General features: G+C 41.9%; 1 protein-coding gene across 3 annotated transcripts in view; it reads left to right on the forward strand.

Moving 5' to 3' along the window:
• The window catches only part of MTHFD1L (methylenetetrahydrofolate dehydrogenase (NADP+ dependent) 1 like), a 266,470-nt gene that overhangs the window by 54,847 nt on the left and 192,797 nt on the right, over positions 1–18,826 (forward strand). For all 3 annotated transcript variants that reach the window (XM_089777293.1, XM_075924433.2, XM_075924434.2), the window contains 4 exons: positions 10,992–11,128; positions 12,326–12,372; positions 14,441–14,548; positions 16,013–16,087. In XM_089777293.1, coding sequence (XP_089633419.1) covers positions 10,992–11,128; positions 12,326–12,372; positions 14,441–14,548; positions 16,013–16,087 — 367 coding nt within the window. The remainder of the gene's footprint in view (positions 1–10,991; positions 11,129–12,325; positions 12,373–14,440; positions 14,549–16,012; positions 16,088–18,826) is intronic.

Here is an 18,826-nt window from a genome sequence, read left to right on the forward strand (position 1 = left end):
CCTGCCCAAAGTTTGTGGAAGGCTGGAGTGGGATGGCATGAGACAAATGGCTTGGTCACTGTCTTCGGTCCATCCCCTCCAGGGTCCCTAGTGTTGGCCGCTGTCGGCAGACAGGCTACTGGGCTAGATGGACCTTTGGTCTGACTCAGTACGGCCATTGTAAGCTCAGGACTCAGGGTCGGGGGGTCTCAGTGGACCACCTTGATTTTCATGCACTCCCGCTCCTGGGTGGCCAGGCTGGCAGCTCTCCTGCCCTAGACGGCCACTTTCCTGTGCCTAGTGCAGAGGTCATAGAATCATAGAATAATAGGACTGGAAGGGACCTCAAGAGGTCATCGAGTCCATCCCCCCGCCCTCAAGGCAGGACCAAGCTCCGTCTACACCTTCCCTGACAGATGTCTATCTAACCTGTTCTTAAATATCTCCAGAGAGGGAGATTCCACCACCTCCCTTGGCAATTTATTCCAATATTTGACCACTCTGACAGTTAGGAATTTTTTCCTAATGTCCAATCTAAACCTCCCCTGCTGCACTTTAAGCCCATTATTCCTTGTCCTGTCCTCAGAAACCAAGAGGAACAAATTTTCTCCTTCCTCCTTGTGACACCCTTTTAGATATTTGAAAACCGCTATCATGTCCCCCCTTAATCTTCTTTTTTCCAAACTAAACAAGCCCAGTTCATGAAGCCTGGATTCATAGGTCATGTTCTCTAAACCTTTAATCATTCTTGTCGCTCTTCTCTGTACCCTTTCCAATTTCTCCACATCTTTCTTGAAATGTGGCGCCCAGAACTGGACACAGTACTCCAGCTGAGGCCTAACTAGTGCAGAGTAGAGCGGCAGAATGACTTCACGAGTTTTGCTTACAACACACCTGTTGATACAACCTAGAATCATATTTGCTTTTTTTGCAACAGCGTCACACTGTTGACTCATATTCAACTTGTGGTCCACTATGACCCCTAGATCCCTTTCCGCCATGCTCCTTCCTAGATAGTCGCTTCCCATCTTGTATGTATGGAACTGATTGCACCCACCTTATCGTGGCCCTATCTAAGTTATATTTGCCTAGTTTATCAATAAGAATATCATGCGAGACCGTATCAAATGCCTTACTAAAGTCTAGGTATATGACATCCACCGCTTCTCCCTTATCCACAAGGCTCGTTATCCTATCAAAGAAAGCTATCAGATTAGTTTGGCATGACTTGTTCTTCACAAACCCATGCTGGCTATTCCCTATCACTTTATTACCTTCCAAGTGTTTGCATATGATTTCCTTAATTACCTGCTCCATGATCTTCCCTGCGACAGACGTTAAACTGACCGCTCTGTAGTTTCCTGGGTTGTTCTTATTCCCCTTTTTATAGATGGGCACAATATTTGCCCTTTTCCAGTCTCCTGTCTGCCATGATTTTTCAAAAATCATAACTAAAGGCTCAGATACCTCCTCTATCAGCTCCTTGAGTATCCTGGGATGCATTTCATCAGGACCTGGTGACTTGCAGACATCTAACTTTCCTAAGTGATTTTTAACATGTTCTTTGTGTATCCTGTCTTCTAAACTTACCCTCTCTCTGCTTGTATTCACTACGTTAGGCGCACCTCCAAACTTCTCGGTGAAGACTGAAACAAAGAAGTCATTGAGCATTTCTGCCATTTCCAAGTTTCCTGTTACTGCTTCTCCCTCCTCACTAAGCAGTGGGCCTACCCTGTCCTTGGTCTTCCTCTTGCTTCTAATGTATTTATAAAAGGTCTTCTTGTTTCCCTTTATGCCTGTAGCTAGTTTGATCTCATTTTGTGCCTTTGCCTTTCTAATCTTGCCCCTACATTCCCGTGTTGCTTGCCTATATTCATCCTTTGTTATTTGTCCTAGTTTCCATTTTTTATATGACTCCTTTTTTATTTTGAGAACATGCAAGATCTCCTTGTTAAGCCAAGCTGGTCTTTTGCCATATTTTCTATCTTTCCTACACAGCGGAATTGTTTGCTTTTGGGCCCTTAACAACGTCCCTTTGAAATACTTCCAACTCTCCTCAGTTGTTTTTCCCTTCAGTCTTGCTTCCCATAGGACCTTACCTACAAGTTCTCTGAGCTTATCAAAATATGCCTTCCTGAAATCCATTACCTCAACTGTGCTGGTGTCCCTTCTACCTTTCCTTAAGATCATGAACTCTATTACTTCATGATCACTGTCCCCTATACTGTCTTCCACTTTCAAGTTCTCAACTAGTTCCTCCCTATTTGTTAAAACCAAATCCAGAACAGCTTCTCCTCTGGTAGCTTTTTCAACCTTCTGAAACAGAAAGTTGTCTCCAATGCAGTCCAGAAACTTATTGGATAGCCTGTGCCCCGCTGTGTTAGTTTCCCAACATATGTCTGGATAGTTGAAGTCCCCCATTACCACCAAATCTTGGGCTTTGGATAGTTTTGTTAATTGTTTAAAAAAGGCCTCATCCTACAGGTGGCCTGTAGTAGACTCCTAGCATGCTATCACCCTCATTTTTTACCCCTTTTAGCTTAACCCAGAGACTCTCTACACAGCTATCTCCTATGTTCATCTCCACTTCAGTCCAAGTGTGTACATTTTTAATAAACAAGGCAACTCCTCCTCCCTTTTTTCCCTGTCTGTCCTTCCTGAGCAAGCCGTACCCTTCCATACCAACATTCCAATCATACGTCCCATCCCACCAGGTTTCTGTAATACCAATGATATCATAGTTGTATTTATTGGTTAGCAATTCCAGTTCTTCCTGCTTATTTCCCATACTTCTTGCATTTGTATATAGGCATCTAAGATACTGATTTGATCTTGCCTCCCTGTTGTGCCCTGACCCTCCTTTCTCCTTGCCATTATAGGCCGTAGTCCCCCCCATTTCCAACCCATCTCCCAGTCCCGCACATTCAGCACTTACCTGTGGGCTTTGCTCATCTGTCCCCGTCGAACCTAGTTTAAAGCCCTCCTCACAAGGTTAGCCAGTCTGTGTCCAAACAAGGCCTTCCTGCTCCTGGAAAGGTGAACTCCATCTCCGCCAAGCAGTCCTTCCTGGAAGAGCACCCCGTGATCAAGGAAGCCGAATCCCTCCTGGCGAATCCCTCCTGATGAGGTCCACGATGTCTGCACTAGACCAGGCGGGTGCCCGCCTCTTGTGGTCCCGGGCAAGCTCCCGGGAGCCGCCAGCTTGGTCCCGGAAGAGGGGGAGGGCTGGGGGGCATCAGGTGGCTGGCTCGAGCCGTGCCAGGTGCAGGGTCTGCTAGCTGGGTGCTGGCAGGCTTGCTCCTGGCACGGGCACCGTAGCCAGCCCGTGCCCCTTTAAGGGGTTCGGGGCCGGGAGGGGGGCAATAGAGTTTCCCTGGTGTTGGCCAGAATGGCCACCAGGGAAAGCTGGGGAGGGCTAGCCTCCCACTAGTTCGAATTAAGGGGCTACACACCCCTTAATTCGAACTAGTAAGTTCGAACTAGGCTTAGTCCTCGTACAATGAGGTTTACCTAGTTCGAACTAAGCGGAGCGCTAGTGTAGTGCCTATCAAAGTTAATTCGAACTAATGTCCGTTAGTTCGAATTAACTTTGTTGTGTAGACATACCCTATAAGAGAAACTGTACATCAGTTTCACCAGAACCACTGGTTCTGAGGAGTTAATAGCAAGAAAGCAAAGCAAAAAGCCTAGCTCCTATTGTGGTATCATCTTAAAATGTATATAGTTCATTTCTTGCTGTGTTCTTAACAATACCCTTAACTGTGTGGAGGTTACAGCTGGTGCAGCGTATCATCTCAGTGTTTGTATGTTTATTTTTTCTTTGTCAGACCTCATGTGGCTTTCCCACAGAAATATTTCCACTCTCAGTTGAATGCAGACTTCTTTACGATCGTAGTTTGAAAAAACAAACTTTCCTAAGTTATGGAAAAATTCATATCTTACCAGGAGATTGGTGACCTGATGGTAGAAGAGGACGTTAGAAATTATAAGGAAAACAATGATTATGGGCTTTTTATGTTTGTATTCAAAACTCTACTAAAGGAAACTACAAAGAAGAATATAAACATGAGCGTTACTCCACTCTATCAGAGTAAAACTAACTGGTTAAAATTAATTATTTCCGGTATTACTTAAGATCAAAGCACAAGCTTACATTCCAAATGTGATCTTTCTAAAAATGTGCAACAGAGCTATAGTCAGTCATTGATAGCCATATTGTAATTTGCAAAAATGAGTAACACAGTGAGAAGGGAATTTATAGCATATATGGAGCTAGCAGAAAGAAAGAAATGTTTACTTATAAAAGTTAGATTATTTTAAACATAAAACTAATCAAATAGGCTAGGTGCCTAACCTCTGTCATATCTACAAGTATTAGGCTCTTGCCTCACCTATGCTAGGGTATAACCTCACTATTTTCCCACACTTAGGGTGCATCTACACTGCGGCACTAGCTCGAAATAAACCATGCAATTTGAGCTATGCAAATCACATAGCTTATTTCAAGCTTACTTTGAAGTAGACCGCCATTCCGACAAGTCCTTTAAGCCTCATGGAATGAGGTTTACCAGGACATCAGAATAGTGCACCCGTTATTTCGATTACATTTTGAAATAACAGGCATGCTGTCAAGATGCAAAAAATGCTATTTTAGGATACCAGAAGTATCCCGAAATAGCACCACAGTGTACACATACCCTTTAGACTTGATCTTGGATTACAGTACCATGTGTGTCCAGCAGGAAAACTGGGCATGGCACCTATTAATCTTCCTTTTGGGAGCTGGTGATCACTAAGTATTGTTTGATTTTAATAGCCAGAACATAGCAAAGCACGGGAGAAAAGGATTTTAAAGCAATAAAGCAGTCTATATGCATGTCTGTCTCCCTAAGTTTTATCATCCCCTAGAACTGGGCTGGGCAAGAAGCTACCCGGGGGGCTGGATGTGATCCACCTAAGACTTTGATCTGCCCATGGATTGCATCTGTCCACTTTCTATTTGTATCTTGCTGCCCATGACACCAAATTTCCAGGCAGTGGCTCAGGCAGCAGGATCCTTTGCAAATGGCTCACAGCTCACAGAAACAGCACTACCTTGGCAGCCGCCAGAGACGCGAGCCTTTTAAATAGCTGCAGCAATCTCAGGCAGCTTCCTGGCAACGCGGTAGCCGTAGGGCAAGGAGCCATGAGCCCTTTGCTGTGTTTTCAATTCAAAGCCTCTGGCTCCAGACAACGCTGAGGAGAGTCTACTCTCCAGCCCTACCCCTTCTTCCCCAGACTCCTCCCCTTCTGGGGGAGAAGGGGGAGATGGCCGGTGACCACGTAACAAAATTCATTAAGTGGCTCCCCTGCTAAAATTATTGCCCATCCCTGCCCTAAAAGTTTGGTTGTCCACTTGTTATAACTTTGTGGAAGTGTGTGATCCTTAGTAAATGCTAAAAGGCATTCTCAATCTTGCAGGGTTTGTTAATGTGTGTAGTAGTAGCACTTGCAGAAGAAACTTGGAGATTATTAAACCGGAGATGCTTGCTTCCTTATTTAATGAATCTTACTCTCACACCTACTTGCACAGCATTTTTAAATAAGCAATTTGTATTGGGGTTCATATTTATTTAGCTCTATACTTTAGATTCCCTTTATGGAGAGTTCAGAATGGATGTGAAATTTTGCTTATTTACCAACAATGTTCAGAAATCTGAGTAAAATATATAGCACCTATGGTACTTTTTGGTTTTAACCTTTTTTCTTCGTAAGAATTTCAGGAATTTTTCTTATCAGTCACAAATATGATATCATTTTAGTATATATTGAACTGATTTTTAGGGTCGTGTTCATATACCCCAAGAAAATGTTTAAACTCAAGTGAATTTAAAGATGTTGGTTGGTATCTTGATCCCATTGAAAGCAAGAGCAAAACCTCTTTGGCTTCAGTGAGGCAGGATTTCCTTATTGGAAAGTGCTTACATATTTCATATTAAAATAGAATAAGAACATAAGATAGTATTTTTAAAATTACAGTGTAAAAAGCAGCAAATAAATTGATTTTTCTACTTTGCTCAGTCATAAAAATTGTTTCTGTCTTTGGATGTGTCTGTTAATATTTATATTTCCAGGGCCCCAGCCTGCAATCTTTACTTATGCAGAACTCTTCTTGGGCATACGTTACATTTTTGTTGAAGGTTATAATAACCTGAGTATTTTGCCACTGGTATGTGACATAGGATAGTGTTGTCGTTGGTTTTTTTTTTATTATTTGTCTTGTTTATTTTTAAAGAAAGAAAGAAAGAACCTTTTTTAAAAAACAGGGAAGTACAGCCCTAGGAGATAAGGAAGTGGGATGAGCGGAGAATGTTTACTTCAGAAATTGTCGTTGTACCTTATGGTTTGGAGGAGAAAATTCTTGTCTGTCATTCAGAATTTTCAGTCTTGGAAAACATGACACTTTTGTAGACAGGGTTGAATATACATTTTAAATTGACTATCCAATCTCTACCTAAATTGAATCACAAAAGTTTAAAGTGGCCACTTCTGAATTGTTCAAAGTGATAACTAATAGTGGAGGGGATGTTTTGTCTTTTGAGCTTCAAGAGAGCTCTTTAATAAATGCTTAAGCCTCTAAGAAGTCAATATGTTAAATTTCTTTGAGCAGGAGAATTGCATGTGTTTTAAGTGCTTTTCTGAATTGGGGACATAAGGCTATTCCTATTAATTCACCTTGCATACATCATGAGATGTAAATCCATATCATCCTGACATTTTTATTGCTATTTAGAGATTAAAAAGTAAATATGTGACAAATGGAGTGTTTTTTGTGTTTCTTTATTATACTGTAAACTGACAGGATGTCATCTTAAATACTATCAAGAAGAGCTTAAAAGAATTTCTGGCCAATTTAATAACTTTCTGCAAAAAGAGGATTCCAGTTTGATTTTTGCCTTGTTACGAAGTGAGCTTGCATTGGACAGAAACACTTTGCAAAGTTGCTAGAGTAGGAAAATGAAATGTTTTAAATTAGATTTGTATATTTAACTTGAGTCTTGAAGAGGTCATAATATAGGAGTTGCCCCTTTTGGCTAGCATATGCATGCATGCTTATATTTCCACGGGAATGAAAATGTAATCCATAATGTCACATAGCTTACGTAAACTATTCGTTTCACTATAAGCAGTAAAGATACCACAGATTTAAGCTCTGAAGTGTTACTTTTTTGGCAAAGCTATTCCTTGAGGATTCAGTGGGAGTGATGTGAATGAAAATGTACTCTTGGTTTTTATTCGTTTTTCTCTTGCTGATGAAAGAAAGACCCCAAGTGAATAGTTTTCAGTGTGTTTGAAAAATTTTCTGAGCCATATGTTGTTTGTACTATATTTTAGATAACATACTTCTTGTAGTGTCCCTATGGGTGTTCCACTTCATGTTCTTCTTGAGCCCTCGATCAGAGATTTTTCCATTAGCACTGTCCATTTGGCCTGCACCTGCACTCTGCACAACCTCATACTACAATATAGGGGTGCTTACGTGTGAACCACCCTCGGGTTTCTCTACTGCCTTTGCCTGAGATGGCATCTAAAGTATCTGCTTTGTGCATGTTTTCTAGTTATTGTGTAATCATTTCAGTGTTATTGTTAGTGTTGCTAATCCAGATTTAGATAGTTGTGAGAAGCTTCCATTTTTCCTTTCTTATTTTATTCTGGAGAGTTTACTTGGCCTGGCTGGGCATGAGTGTCTCTCTATGTTTCCAATGCTGCCTCTCTTGTCCAAAGGCTATTCTGATCAGTGACAGCCATTTTGAATGTATCTGTTGCTTGAGAGAGTTCTGTATGGTCCCATAGTGTAACTTGTGCCTGGTTCTAAAATTTAGATTCTGGAGCTTTGAAGAATTAGGAGATCAAACTAAAGCTGTTGCTGGTGTGCTCTCTTCTGAATCAGACCAAGACTCCCCTCACACGTACATCTGTGTCTGGACACATCAAGGGCACCTTCAACTTCAGTAAGGCTATGCGTACGCAGCAGGGTTATTTCGGAATAACGTCAGTGCATATCTACACAACAAGCCCATTATTTCAAAATAAATTTGAAATAAAGGGCTTATTACTCTGACTCCTGTAACTCTCATTGTATGAGTAGTAAGGGAAGTCAGGGGAAGACTCTATTTCAAAATAACCGCTATAGACAGCACCCAAAATCAAAATAAGCTATTTCGACTTAAGCTACACAATTAGCGTAGCTCAAGTTAGAAATCCCAATCTCTTGCTAGGTCTGTGGTGTTGAAGGCCTTGATTTCACAACTCAGTATATACAGGTGAAAGATGGTACTGGTAGAGCAGGAAGATCCTAGAGTATTCCGTGGAAATACAGCCGTGGTACCAGATTGGCATCATTTATTTCCAACTTACAAGTGGTGTCATCCCACTTGGCTCCGTTGGTACCAACAAAATCAAAACTCAGACCTTTTGGCCCAATACCTACATGCACGAAATCAATAGTACTGCATAACTGAACTGTTGTGTTGATAATGACTCACTCAGTACTGTGGAAATTCTGTTACCCCAGGGTCTTGTCAGATTTGGACAAGCCAAAGTCTTTTCTGCTTGTTGATATCAAGACACTTGTGTTCAGATTAGCAGGGCTCCCAGATATTACAGGATTCTCCATCCATTTCTGTGGTTTCCCCCTCCCCCTCCCCTTCTATTGAAGGACATTGAGGAGAATGAAAGCAACATTTGATCAGTCTCCTCCCAATCCACGCAGGGTACCCCTCCACATCGTTATGGGAACTCGTGTGTTGACAAAAATCTTCTGTGTCAAGGATAAAGGGATTAGTCCGGGGTGGCCCTCCTGTGGCCACACTGGGATTCTCGGATGGTGTCTTGGCTGCAAATTTCCAGAACACCTGTTCCCGTACACTAGAAACTCCTAAAAAGAGGAGACTTTTAAGGAACAGGGGGATAGGAAAAAAAAGGATGTCTCCCCACACCTCTGTATTATCTTTGTCTCTGAATGATAGGTCTTCTGCAATTTAAGATTGCAATCAAGCAATCATGATCAAGCGTGACTATATGAGTTGCAACAAGTTTGCATTCTTTATTCAACATATTAGCTAGAACCTTTCTCCAAGCATCCTGGGATGCTACAATTACTGTCATTAGATCCATCCGCAAAACATTTGTGATGTGCAATGCATCATGGCTGCAGTTGTCAGGATTCCCAAGAAAGATTCAGAATATGTTTGAGGATCTCCTGTTTGGTCAGAAGCTCTCCTGGGGACCTCCAGAGCCACAAATTAGGTCTGTGGGTATTTACATTTCTACAGATAAGAAGATATAGCAGATCTTAGATTGCACAGAGATTGTGCCTGCCACAGTTCTTCGTTCTTCTCATAACCACTGAATCTACTAGAAAAAGACACATTTCAGGGTAAAATGGCTTCCCATCCTCCTTCCACTAGGGTCTAGTTGTCATTAAAACAGCAATTTTGAAAGGTCAGTTGAGGGCTCAACTCCTTCCCCACCTCTAGTCCATGAGCTGCAAACCTTTGCCCACAACACGTTTTCAGATTCCTCTTTTTTCCATTTCCAGTAAACCTGGCAGTATATTATGACAGGTGGGCTCAACTTCAACAATAACTGTGGCAATAGATGTATCACTGTTACAGTGGGGAGCATGCCTTAGGACAGTTGGTCACTTCAGAAAACTAGTCTCCACATCAACTTGTTGGAACTCAGGAATACCTGCCTTCAGCTCTGACCCCTCATTATGTGCAACTTAGTCAGAATCATGAGAGGCAGCATGGCTCACGCGTTCTGTGTCGACAAACAGGGAAGAGCATGATCGCTCCTCCCTGTGCAACGAAGCTTTAAATTTATGGAACTGTTGTATAGCCCATCAGATTAAGAGATTTCAGGCTTTTATCTTCCTGGAGTTCAGAATATCATAGTTAATATGTTCAGCAGGTGTTTCTCAGTCTAGGGACTATGAATGGGAGTGGGACTTGCAAATACTTCATAGTATGTGATAGAAGTGAGGATTTTCACAAGTGGACCTATTTGCCATATTCAGCATCAGGAAATATCCTTTCATCTGCTCAGGAAGAAGTCTTGATCATCTTTCTTTCCTAGGCCCCTTTCTCCTTCCTTCCTTGATCAAAGGTTCTATTCTTGGAAGTCCCTCACAACACCACTAATTCTCAGAGTGGTGAACAAGACTAGGCAGGACAAGACTGAACGCTAAGAAAATAAGAATCCTCCATTACTTGGCATCTTTTAAGTCAAGATTGAATTACTTTCTAAAACATAAATGGGGTAATTCAAGTACATGTTTTTGAGTTAGGTTCAGCAATCTAAGCATTAAATCTTTGACTTATAACTCTGTTTTATGTAGGAGGTCAGACTACGTGATCATAATGGTCCCTTTGGGCTCTAAATCTGCAAAACTCTAAGAGATGATCATGATGTTTAACTAAACACAGTGACTAGAGTAGGTTCATTTTTTTTCTTTTTTTTTTTAATAAATCTCCCTCTTACATTGTTGCTGAGAGTCAGAGGATATGGAAGCTAAAGAACAAAATAATCAAGACTTTCAAACAAGTTTTAATGAAAAATTGAGTAGCTTTTTATTAATATATTGAGCAATAAGAAAGCCCCATGATTTACTACTTCAGACACTCAATTGCATGCTTAGTTTTTGATGCATGACTTGTTCATGGCACTGGTGAGACCTTTGCGTCTCCATAAAATCTATATAAAATTCAGCAGTCCTCAGAATTTTTGCCAAAATAACTGTTTTTCTGCTGTCCTAGTAAATAGTTCAAATAGAAGACACATATACATCAGTATTTCAGCTTTATCTAGGGCATAATATATATTGTGGTAGTAGTGCAATCCTGTTGAATTCATTGTACCAGTGCTGTTAATTCAATTAAAAATACGTATGTTTTGATATCCTGGCTTGGCTGGCATCAGTCAATAAATACTGATGAATGAATTGCCTTCTCTTTATATTGTTTTGTTAGGATAACGCCTACACCCCTAGGAGAGGGGAAAAGCACTGTCACAATTGGTCTAGTTCAAGCTTTAACTGCACATCTTAATGTGAATTCTTTTGCATGTCTGAGACAACCTTCCCAGGGACCTACTTTTGGAGTTAAAGGTACTTAGTGTTTGTAAAACTTACTTCCTTTTTCATATTAAAATGAAATATTTGCATTTGGGTTTCTTCTTGGTTTTCAACTCCTTAGTTGTTTTATTGAAGTGTGGATTGGCTGGAAGGTATCAGTTTTCCAGGCTAGCATGACTAATATTTGCAGACTGATCGTAAGATCCTTCAATGAGAAGGAAATGTGTGTATAAAACGTTATAAAACATAATGCAGGAGTCAATATTGAATTAGTAAGGAGTTGTATTGAATGTTTAACAAGTTTTTACCTTCTCTAACTTGTATGATTCTATGTTTGTTTAAATTATTGTGTAAACAAGTGTAGCAATGCTGCAAAATATAGATAAGGGCTGGGCAAGATGCGGCCTGGGGGCCAGATTCGGCACACCTAACACTTTGACCTGGCCCGCAGACAGCATCTAGCTGCTTTCTAGTTATATCCTGCTGCCTGTGCCACTGAATTTCCAGGCCGTGGCTCAGGCAGCAGGATTCTATTTAAACGGCTCAGTCGCAGTGCTACCCCAGTAGGGATTAGAGCTGCAAGCCCTTTAAATAGCCACAGCAATCCTGGGCATCTACCAGGCAATGTGGTAGTGGCAAGGTTGGGAGTTGTGAGGCCTTTGCTGTATTTTTACTTAAAAGGCTCTGGCCCCAGACAACTCTGGAGGGGAGACTAGTCCCCAACGCCTCCCCTTCCACCTCAGGCCCCTCCCCTTTCAGGGGTGGAGCTGGCCTTTGACAACATAGCAAAATTCATTGTGTACCCCCCTGTGAAAATTATTACCCACCCCGATATAAATGGTAGTCTGAGATATTCATCACGTAAACTGATGAAAATAAGCTAAATGGCTCAGGATTTATTTAATTCCTTGTATGGGGCATGCTGTGTCTTTTTCATAATTAATTAACCTTGAGGGAAAATCTTAAACATATTCACATTTATTTGAAATAGCAAATTTGTGAAAAGTTGATATTTTGTGCTTGAAGGCCCACTGAGATCATTGTCTAATTGCTGATGCCTACTGTTGTTAATACGCTTTTTGGTTTGAGTGTTTGAGTGAATTCCACAATAGAAATTAAAATATTGATTTTAATTGTGTGTTTATCAAAGTTGTGTGCTCTATTTCTTGTGTGTTTCACATCAATTCTGAAAGAACTCAATTTGACCTGATCATATTCTTAATTGCTCAGGTGGGGCAGCTGGCGGTGGATATGCTCAAGTCATTCCAATGGAAGAGGTAAGACAAACAATAGAAATAAGACCAATACCAGCAGCTCCCCTTTGCTCTCAGGGTGTGCTATGTGTGCAGGCAGCCAGCTAGGGACATGATCCAGAAAAGCACTTGAAGCGTATGTTTGTCAGAGGGTAAAGTTGCAGAGGGATTGCTTCCCCCTTCCAATCACTGAAAGTTCAGGCTGTCCACAACAGTTACAGAGAAGGCAGGCTTTCATGGTCTTCTAGTAGGGTGTGAATAGACTTTTCACACAGTAACAGTGGGCAGCTGCTTCAACTCCAGATTCATGGTGATTGACCCTGTCACAAAATAAACTGTGAATACCTGCATAATAAATTGAAATACAGGCAGTCCCCGAATTACGCGGATCCGACTTATGTCAGATCCGCAGTTACGAACGGGGCTTTTCTCGCCCCGGAGGACGGGAGCGGCCGGATGCCCAGATGCGCCGCGGTCCGCAGCACCCGTTCTCCGGGGCGAGAAAAGCTGCTCCCTGTCTCCCTGGTCTGCAGGGAGACGGGGAGCAAAGCCTCGGAGCACGCCCGCAGGGGGACAGCTCAAGCACGCCTGGGGTGTCCCGCTGCAGGCGTGCTCCAAGGCTTTGCTCCCCGTCTCCCTGCAGACCAGGGAGATGGTGAGCAAAGCCTCGGAGCACGCCAGCAGTGGGACAGCCGCGGCGCGCCTGGACTGTCCCGCTGCCCGCGTGCTCTGCGGCTTTGCTCCGCGTCTCCCAGGTCAACAGACCAGGGAGATGGAGTAAAGCCGTGGAGGACTTGGGCGGTCCCGCCACCCCCGTCTCCCTGGTCTGCTGGGGGGGGGGGGGTGCAGCTAGTGCCCCCCCCCCCCCCCCCCAGGAGACCAGGCTTTTCTTGCCTACCCCTGGGGTAGAGCAGCTGGGGGCTGCCGGGTTGGTCCCGCAGCACCGCTCCGGACCAACCCGGCAGCACCCCAGCTGCTCTGCCCCAGGCGTCCTGATTCAGCCGCTGCTGGTCAGTTTCAGCAGCGGCTGAATCAGGACGCCTGGGGCAGAGCAGCTGGGGTGCTGCTGGGTTGCTCCAGTAGCGCCGAGGAGCCGCGCTACTGGAGCAACCCAGGAGCACCCCAGCTGCTCTGCCCCAGGCGTCCCCAAGTCAGCCGCGGCTGAAACTGACCAGCGGCTGACTACAGGAAGCCTGAGGCAGAGTTGCTCTGCCCCAGGCTTCCTGGAATCAGCCACTGATCAGTTTCAGCAGCAGCTGACTTGGGGACACCTGGGTTTCTTAAGTTGAATCTGTATGTAAGTCAGAACTGGCGTCCAGATTCAGCCGCGGTTGAAACTGATCAGTTTCAGCAGCGGCTGATGCCAGTTCCGACTTACATACAGATTCAACTTAAGAACAAACCTACAGTCCCTATCTTGTACGTAACCCGGGGACTGCCTGTAATCGAACTGTAGAATAATTGCTGTAGATGGTAAAGGATGTTACATGATGTCCCAACTATTATTTAGACACTACCAGATTTCAAGTGTACTGAAGAAAGTCTGCTAGCTATGAATAAGGTTTGGAACAATGGTATCTGATATGTTGCTAAGTATTCCTTGTCTATATATTTCTATTACAAAAAGTGTGTGAAATATGTTTTGTGGATGAAGGCCTAGACAGAGGCCTAGCTATTTCAAGAAATTATTTAATTTTAAATGCAGATTTCCTATTTATTTGGCATAAAAGTCCTTCCACTAACTATAGCCAAATGACATTATATTCAACCAGGTTGGCCAGTCTCTAAAATCCTGATGCATGTGTAGGTGGGTGTCTCTTGCAGCAGCCTCGTGCTAAAATGTCCCACTAACAAAATGAAAGATTTTTTTTTCTTGTTGACTGTAGTCTATCAGACACTGAGCTGACACCAAGTAAATTCATTTGAGTGTTATATTTTCAATCTGTCTAATCATAATATTTTAGCAATACTGCAAAGTGGCTGATTTGATCTGTAATCCCAAAGGTGAACAACTAGTGATTGTTTTCATTAATGTGTACTAAATTAACGCAGCATGTTAAATACATTCTTGTATTTCATCTTGACTCTGTAGTTCAACCTTCATTTGACTGGAGATATCCATGCTATTACTGCAGCTAATAATTTGCTTGCTGCTGCTATTGATGCAAGGATCTTGCATGAAGGCACTCAGTCTGATAAGGTGAGCTTTACTTGTGCAGTTTTTAATTTGTGATTTCCTTGTAAGGTTTCCTGTAAACAATTACTTACATATTTTTGTTGATTATACATTTTTATAGTTTTTTGGATCGTTCCACCATTATTTTGTCCTTAACAGTCTATTCAGGGGGCTTCCAGACTTATGGTTCTCTGCCAAAATCTTTCTTTTTGGATAGTCAAATTATTTCCTATATAGTCATACTAGAAGATTTACCCAGCACTGCTTGAGTCCTTAACTCAGTTTTTCTTCATTTAAATCATTGCTTTGCAATGGGGGTGGGGGATTAGGGGTTCAGTATGCATTCTGTCCTGGGGAGAGACCCCAGCCCTCTTTCCCTGGAGCAGCTTGAGGCGAGGTGAGAAACACCTCTCCAACGCCATTGCACCCCACCCCACCGTCCCCGTGACTGTGCCTGCTGGAGCTGCATGTTCTCCAACTAGAGCAGGTCCAAGTTCATCTGCCCCCTGTGTTCCCCAGTCAGAGTGAGAAAAGAAGAAAACAGTGCACTTTCCCCTCACTCTGTGAAGCCAGTGATGTCCCTATATTCATTGGGGGGCAGCTTCAGCCCTCCCCCGCTTCCTAAAAGTCATCTGGAAGGTAGGAGGCTCAGGGCTGTGGCAGCCAGCCCCTTTCACCTGCCCGGTGTTTCTGTCTCTTTCCCATTTGGTTTTCTAAGAAGCGGTCCCATTCTAAGACACCCCATTTTCCTGGCACAACCAAACCCTTATGTTGCTTTAAGTTGTGGTAAGAGGAAGCTATATACCAAATTTGTTGGCCTTAGCTCTTACCATTTAGGAGTTCTTGAACATGTGGACAGACAGACAAACTTTCTCATACATATATATAATCAATTCTTGCTTTAAAATCATGGATAGGGTCAACAACTCACTTATGGAGAGCTTCTACTAGGAAATAAGTTACCATTTACCTTTTCTCTAACTTAATTGTTACCTGGTAGTTCTGAAAATCCATGTTAAGAGAAATAGAACCGTCTTTGTTAATGGTTGGTCTGTTCTATCCAAGGAGCACTGCCTTATGTCCCTAATTTGCCCTTCATTGACATGACAGACTTTTGAATCCAGAAAAATGCACTTAAATCTCTTTACAATTACTGATTAGGAAATGGTTTATTTCGGACCTTGGTTTAAAATTTACAAAAGCACCTAAATTCCCAGGCATTTAGGAACCTAAGTCTCAGTGAAGTCAATGAAGTGCCTAAATCACCACTGAAAATGTGACTTAGATACTTTTAGTCACGCGAGTTTGAAAACTTGCTCGCTAGTCAGATTATAATCTCAGCACATTTTTGGAACAATGAGAATTGTTAGTGTTTACTTACATTTAGCCAATAAAAAAGAATTCTATGTTATTTGAATCAAGTTATACTTTTATTGTATTTGGGTATTTTAGCTGTAACATTTTTCTCGTCTGTGTGGTTTTTTTTAGGCTTTATATAATAGGCTGGTTCCAGTAGTTAATGGTGTGAGAGAATTTTCTTCTATTCAGCTTTCCCGCTTGAAAGTAAGTTGCTAAAGTATTTTTTCTTTTTTCACTAAGTATAAAATATCTTATAAAATAGCTTTTTTAAAATGCCTTAATGTGGTGCAGTCTTTTCTCCAGAAGCTGGCTTTCCTTAAGGATTTAGCAACCTTTCTAGAAGCTTCCTGTTTTGCAGCTAAAGTCAAGTTCCAGGGTTGTTGGTTTTTTTATGAACTAGTATCTCCTTTATTTCGAAGCGAGACAGTAATGTTTTATAAGCTGTGTCTTTTATGAATAAATGTCAAGATTATTGTTTTTATACTTTCCATTATGGCATAGTTACACGAAAGAGCTGAATTACTCTAGTTATTACATTTTTATTTTATTTTCTCATTTTTAAGAAGGACTTATTGGAGATTTGTTGAGATTGCTGGCTATCCTCACATTTCTCTGCGTATTTACTTTCATCCCAAATGTTCCCTGAGCTTGCCAAGTTATTATATAACACAATCCATCTATGTTGGAAGAAGGGAGATTTTGACTACAAGCATCCAGGATGTGTGCTGTTTTACTATAACATGTGAAAGTTCCATATTACTTCTCTGTTCCTTTGAGGAAAAATGCATGGTCCCGATTAGTGTATTTGACAGCCACTGGGTGGCAATGGATGTTTGCAAAGTGCTTATGGAACCATGCAACGCTTTTTTGTTAGGTTAAAATCATATTGTTAAAAAATGGTTCTTTTAAATTATGTATTGCTACTTATTGTGCTACTCAGTTGTCTTGTTGAAACAAAAACAGGATATGTGTGGTGTATGTTTACCTCTGTTGCAAAGTGGCTCTTTCAGAAATTTGCCTGAGGGAATCTATTGGAGAGTATTTTCAGTTTTCAGATTGTCTTTCTTTACATTTGGGTGCCTGGAGGAAAAAAAAGAAAGGTGCTGATATTTGTTATCCATGACAAATCAAATAGCTCTGCAGGGAGGAGTGGGTATCTTTGTGTTACTAGAGCAGCAAATGAGTTCTGCTTCTTAATTTAAAATCTTCTGAGAATTCACATTGCAATTCCATTGTTTTGCTGTTAGTTATTTGTAACTTTAAAAATAATTATTTTAAAATAACATTATATTAGAGCCACAAAGTCAAGCACCTACAAGTTAGGCAATGCCAGAATGAGGGTGCCTGTGCCCCTTTTGTACGTATGCAGGGCTCGCCGAACCGTGGCAAGCCCCGCTCGCCAGCTGTGCTGTCTTGCAATCTGCGCATGCACAGATCGTTCTGCGCAGATCGCCCGAAACTGGCTCTTCTGGGTTGCAATCTACTCGCCACGGGCGAGTAGATAGCATTATTTGTCGAGCCCTGTACATATGCATTATGATACAGTCTTTAACTATGTCATGACTAGGGCTCTACCAAATTAATAATCCATTTAGGTGAATTTCACGGTCCTAGGAGTTCAAAGTCTTTCAAGAAAGCTTGTTTCAGTAGAGATTGATATAGAAGTGATCTCTATCTAGAATCGTGACTCTTATTATTGGTGAAGTCCTTGCTGGATTCAGGCAGTTCCATAGTGTACCTTAACTGCTGACAGTCCTTCAGATGAATTGTATCTGACATGATTACAGCTCTTCTGCTGGTGAATGCCCGTTTTAAGCAGACATTGTTCTCTTAGGCCTGGTCTACACTAATGGGGAATGTTGACTTAAGATATGCAACTCCAGCTATATTAATTATGTAGCTGGAGTCAATGTATCTTAAATCACCATTCACACAGTGGGAGGTTGTTGGGAAAAAATGCTCCTGTCAGCTTCCTTACTCCTTGAGAGGAACAGGAGTACCGGCACTGCCGGAGGTGCACACTCAGTTTGAATTAGTGATTCTTCACTAGACCTGCTAAATCAAAACCCAGAAGATCGACTGAGGCAGCATCAATCTTCGAAGTATTTATTGTAGACATACCTTCGTGCCTTGTTGCGTGTTGGTCCATACTCTTATTGTCTCTGAAGAGCTGCACTATAGACTTTCCCCAGAATTGCAACATGTGCCAGTAAAAAATCTCAGATCTTGATGAACAGTGTTTATGTAAAAATTTTAACAGGATATTAGTGTTAGCTCAGTAGATTTGAGTTTTCACGTGATACCTCATGAGGCACACTGTGGACCAAAATAGCATAGAGAGTCACACATGTTCATTGGGTGCCAAAGCTTCTGGGGGAGTTTAGCTGCCAAGGTTAAGGAAGCATGTGTAAACTGATTTTTCCAAGTCTTATAACTTGGGGTGTGTCTAGACCACATCCCTCTTTCGACAGAAGGATGTAAATTAGACACTTTGAAATTGCAAATGAAGCCGGGATTTGGTAAGGTTTACAGGATCTTTCGAAAAACGCTTCTATTTTTGAAAGAACTGCGTCTAGACTGTGGTTTCACTTTCGAAATAGCGCTTTTTCAAAAGAGTACCATGATGTGATTATGCAAATGAAGCACAGGAAATTCAAATCCCGACTTCATTTGCAATTTTGAAGTGTCTAATTTACATCCCTCTGTCGAATGAGGGATGTAGTCTAGACACACCGTCGGCCAGATTTGGGCAGATTTTCATGAGGATACCAAAGGGCTTTACCTTGATCCAAAGTCCCTCTGCCAGGTTTCAATACTATGCTCTGAAGTAGGGATGCGCTAGAGCATCTCAAAAGAAATGGTCACCAGATCTTTTTAATATGGATGAAACAATATATTTTTCACTAGTCTCGCTCTGTTCTTCTTCGAGTGCTTGCTCATGTC

The sequence above is a fragment of the Pelodiscus sinensis genome, chromosome 3 (assembly GCF_052426305.1).
Source record: "Pelodiscus sinensis isolate ZL-2025 chromosome 3, ASM5242630v1, whole genome shotgun sequence".
Lineage (NCBI taxonomy): Eukaryota > Metazoa > Chordata > Testudines > Trionychidae > Pelodiscus > Pelodiscus sinensis.